Here is a 5,005-nt window from a genome sequence, read left to right on the forward strand (position 1 = left end):
CACACACAAACACACAAACATAGACAGAGGGCACAGGGTTAACTGACTATGAAGGGAAAATACCTAAAAAATAAAATTTACTGGTGATTGGAATGTACTAGGAGTAAGAGAAAGGAAAAGGTAGAATGTAGCAAATCATCTCACATCTCACATAAAAGAAAAAAGAAAGACCTTTTACAATGGAGGTGAAGAGGGGAGAGATGAAAGGGAATGAGTGCCTTACTCTCATGGGAGTTGGCTTAAGGAGTGAATAACATACATTCATTTGGGTATGGAAATCTATTTTATTCCGCAGGAAGACAGGGGGGACGGTGATAGGAGAGGGAAGTGTGTGTTCATCCTTCGTTGCAGAAGAAGATCATGCCATCGCAGAAATAATGACATAACTTGCACTTGACTTTGTTTTTGAGTGAGAGAGGGCCGTACAGGTCACCAGAATCACTTCTCCTCCAGAATCATCTGAATCCAGTGACCAGATATTCATCAAGATGGCTAGAGATGACCCAGGATGAGGCAACTGGGATTAAGTGACTTGCCCAAAGTCACACAGCTAGTGAGTGTCAAGTATCTGAGGTGAGATTCGAAGTCAGGTCCTCCTGACTCCTGCACTGGTGATCTATCCACTGCACCACCTAGCTGCCCCAGAAGAGGGAAGATAATAGAAGGGGGAAAGTGATAATAAGAAACAAACACTATTGTAGGGGCACAGGTCAAGAGGAGGAATGGAATAAATGGAGGGAAGGACAGGACAGAGGAAAATGTGGTTAGTGTTTCACAACATAGCTATTATAGAAGTGTTTTGCATGGCTACACATGTATAACATATTGAATTGATCCCTTTCTCAATGAGGGTGGGGAGGAAGGAGGAGGGGAAAGAATATGGAACTAAAAGCTTTAAAATGAATGTAAAAATTGTTTTTCCATGCAACTGGTAGATAATATGTACAGGCAATTAGGTATAGAAATCTATTTTGACCTGCAGGAATATCCAGGACAGGGGATAAATGAAGGGGTGTTGAAAGAAGGGAAAGCAGATTGGAGAAAGGGATGGATGGGGTACATGGTATCCTGGAGTGGGGGTGGCAGAGATGGGGAGAAAGGTGGAATTCAGATTCTTGTGGAAGTGAACGTTGAAAACTGAAAAAAAAAAAGCTATATATATTTTTTTGAAAAATGGATTCTGGTTGGGGGTATGATATTTAACATTTAAAATTATGTTAAAAAAGGAAAGAAAATCTGTCAATAAGTATTTAGAACTATGAATGGATTTATCAATTTATGACAGAATTAATTAGTAAATGAACAAATAAATGCATTTGTCCCTACATAAATGAAAAGAAGTCTCTTGCATTGAATTAAGTGGTTCAGTCCACCCTTAGGCCTGTCCACACAAGTTGTGTAAAGGATGAAGCCAAATCTCCATATATTAAAGAAAAACAAGAAGAGAGAGGAAAATGAAGGATGACTTACTTTGTGGTCAGAGAAGAAAGGACACACAAGTATAGCTCCATTCAGCTCCAGAGCCTCATTTCTAAACCTCACTGTCACTTCACGACAAGAGAAAAGGGGAAAGGGGAAAATGGAATGAGCTTTTTTTAAAGGTCTGTTTTGTGGGAGAAACAGTCTTAAATACTTTACAAATGTTATTTCATTTGAACCTCTGGAGAACCCTGTGAACTTGGTGCTATTATTGGCTTCATTTTACAGTTGAGGAAACTGAGGGAGGCACATACTGAGTAGCTTGTCCAGGGTCACACAGGTAATGTGAGTAGTGAAAAGTCTGAGAGACATAATTTCGGGGTAATTAATGATCAGTTTATTAACTATGGCTAGCAAATAATAGATTGAGACCAGTGGTCCTCCTGGAAGGCAAAGACAGCCCCTGGAGAGCATTTAATGCTTCAAAAGTCTTTGAAAATCAGAGTATTCCAGAAGGAGAAATCAACTCTGACTGGTTAACAATCGAAGAGTGGTGGAAAAGTAGGTGGACTGAAAGCATTCAGCTCCTCATGTTGAGGGTGTGATGAGATTCAACTGCCTCCAGATACCTGGACAGAGGCATCCATCTCTACCCAGTCAAGGAACAGAAAACAATGGTGTGGTAAGAATAATATCCATATCAGATTCTCTTTGTAAGAACTTCTAGTTGGATGGGGCCCTACCTATGATGAAAAACCATGTACCCTGAAGATTTAGGCAATCCCATCCATCAGTAATGTCCTTCAGATACTGACTGAAAAACCTACAGGGAGCTGGTTTCTGAAAGGGGAAATAGGAAGGGGAAGTTGTTATCCTAATTGAGTAATTCTCATTAATATGAATGAAATATTAATTTTTCTCCTAAGTGTCAGAGACTAGATTTTAGCTCATTTTTACTGCATGTCCATACTTCTGTGCACTGTGATGCAACCTAGCTACACTCCAGAGTGAGGGAGTGGGGAAGAGGAGGCTCTAATTGAAGGTAAAGATTGGAGGAAATCTCTGGAAAAGTCTCTGATGCCCTTCCTTGTCTTAGTCTCCCCCAGGTCTGCAGTGAGGGGTTGGGCTTCCTAGGACTGGGATCAAGCACCATGGCTCTGCCCCCCTCACCTATGCAAGGAGGATATGTTCATGACAACACAACAGAGAGAAGTGCAAATGAGAGTTCAGCTCCTGGAGTACTTGGAGAATTAAAATTAAGTGACTGGATGTGGATTCTCACGATGCTTATTGCCTTGATTGGACTGGTGGGGAACAGCATCGTCCTGTGGCTCCTGGGCTTTCGCATTAAGAGGAACCCCTTCTCTGTCTACATCCTCAACCTGGCTGGGGCCGATGCCCTCTTCCTTTGCTTCTCCTTTCTAGTCTCCATACCTGAATTTGTTAGGTATTTGTGTAATTCTTTCATGCACAAGTTACTGCAATACGTTGCATACACATTCTACACTCTCAGCCTGAGCCTGCTGGCTGTGATCAGCACCGAGCGCTGTCTCTCTGTGCTCTTCCCCATCTGGTACAGATGTCACCGCCCCAAGCACACGTCTGTTGTGATGTGCGCTGTCCTTTGTACTCTGGCCAGCTTGTTCTGTGTAGTAGGTTTTCTTAACTGTATCTATGGTCCTAATCACTTCTGTACCAACTTCTTTATCATCGAGTTTATGTGGTTTATCGCTCTCACCTGTGGGCTGTGCATGTCCAGCCTTACTCTGCTGCTGAGGGTCCAGTGCAGCTCCCAGAGCCAGCAGGCCCCGAGGCTCTACCTAGTGATCCTGCTCACAGTTCTCGTGTTCCTGCTCTGTGGCCTGCCCATGGAGATTGGGGAATTCGCAAGTCGTTTCAACATAGTTTCAATGCCTCAATGGCTCCATCAGCTCCTGGCCTGTGTGAACAGCAGTGCCAACCCTTTCATTTACTTCTTCCTAGGCAGGCAAATGCATAAAAAGAGGGAGCCTCTCAGGGTGGTCCTCCAGAGTGTCCTGGGAGGGAAGCAAGATTTGGTAGACGGGAAAAGGGACATCGCCCACATCGACACCCCAGAGCCCTCCTTCTGATACTAAGAACAGCAAACTAAAACTCAAGGGCCCTCGAAATGACCCTCATGCTCAGGCCCAGTTGCAGTTCCTTTCCACCACCCTGAGAGTGAAGCCAGGATTCCCCCTTCCAGCCATTATGCTGGTGTCTGAGGTTTGAACTCTAAGTGATGAGCAAACATTTATTAGGTGCCCACTGCATGCCAGGCAGGTGGGCAGTGTTGAGGATGGAGCTCCAGGGGGCAGAATGGGAAGAACTATAGTCAGATCTGGCCTGAGACAATTCCCAGCTGTGTGACCCCATGCAAGTCACTTAATTCAATTTTTCTCAGTTTCCTCATCTACAAAATGAGTTAGCAAAAGAAATGGAAAACCACTCCAGTACCTTTGCCAAGAAAACCCCAGATGGGGTCCCAAAGAATCACATGACTGAACAACAAGACTATATCAGGCACTGTACTAAGTGCTTTGCAAGTATCTCATTTAATCCCCACAATATACCTGAGATGTAGGTGCTCCCATGATCCCCATTTTACCCTTTGGGAAACTGAGGCAGGCAGAGGTTCAGTGACTTGTCCAGGGTCCCAAAGCAAGCAAGTGTCTGAGACTGAATTTTGACTCAGATCTTCCTGACTCCAGACCCAATGCTCTCTCTACTTTGGAGCCCCCTAGCATGCTGAAGGCTACTTTACTTGGAGAGTGAGGTTCAGGGTCTCATGTGTCACTGGCCCACAGAGGAAGGTTACTCCACCAAATGGCCACTCTCCCTGCCCTGTAGAGTACAGGAAGAGGAAAGACATCCTCTAAGGTCCCATGTCTCCCTGTCTTCTCCTTGTGAAACTCTGTAAATGAAGGCAGAGTCAGGGGTCAGACTCCTCAGGATTCTGTGGGCCATGCTCCCCCACCTTGTCTTCTTTCAGGCTGATCCACAAAGTCCCCTCAGGCCTCTTTCTCCCTGTCCCCACCTTAAAAAGTGGAGCTTCCAGCTCAGCCAGGTCCCCTCCATTCCCTGCTTGTGCTCCTTTACCCTCCCCTCTCCCACTCCCATCACAGGAGTTCAGCCAAATACTTCTCTCCCTCTAAAGGTCAAGACTGAGGCTCTTGTTTCCAGTTGGTTTCTCCAGCGTTCCATCTCTCTGAATCTCTGTATTTCTATGCTTCTATGACTCTGTCTAATTCATTCTGTCTTTCCTTTTCCATGAATGATGAGGACAGATATTGTAGGGGTGTTTACATGGGAGAATGCACCCTAATGAGACCAAAACAAGGAAAGGGGATACATCATCTTATATACATACATATCACTCAAATTCCACACATGTCTGCCAACTCAACACATATATATGCCAAGCACTTCACATACACACACACACACACACACACACACACACACACACACACACACACACACACACACACACACACACACTGAACAACAATCTCCTCCAAAATATCCCGACTGTGAGATATCATTCAACCTCCATTTGATTCCTCCA

At 44.6% G+C, this 5,005-nt stretch overlaps 1 protein-coding gene across 1 annotated transcript; it reads left to right on the top strand.

Moving 5' to 3' along the window:
• Nucleotides 1–2,570: 2,570 nt before the first annotated feature.
• LOC140522539 (mas-related G-protein coupled receptor member A6-like) lies at nt 2,571–3,530 on the top strand. The gene has a single exon (XM_072637947.1). It carries the CDS (start codon nt 2,571–2,573, stop codon nt 3,528–3,530), a length of 960 nt encoding a protein of 319 aa, XP_072494048.1.
• The last annotated feature ends 1,475 nt before the right edge of the window (nt 3,531–5,005 follow it).

Source organism: Notamacropus eugenii, chromosome 2, assembly GCF_028372415.1.
Source record: "Notamacropus eugenii isolate mMacEug1 chromosome 2, mMacEug1.pri_v2, whole genome shotgun sequence".
NCBI classification, from domain to species: domain Eukaryota; kingdom Metazoa; phylum Chordata; class Mammalia; order Diprotodontia; family Macropodidae; genus Notamacropus; species Notamacropus eugenii.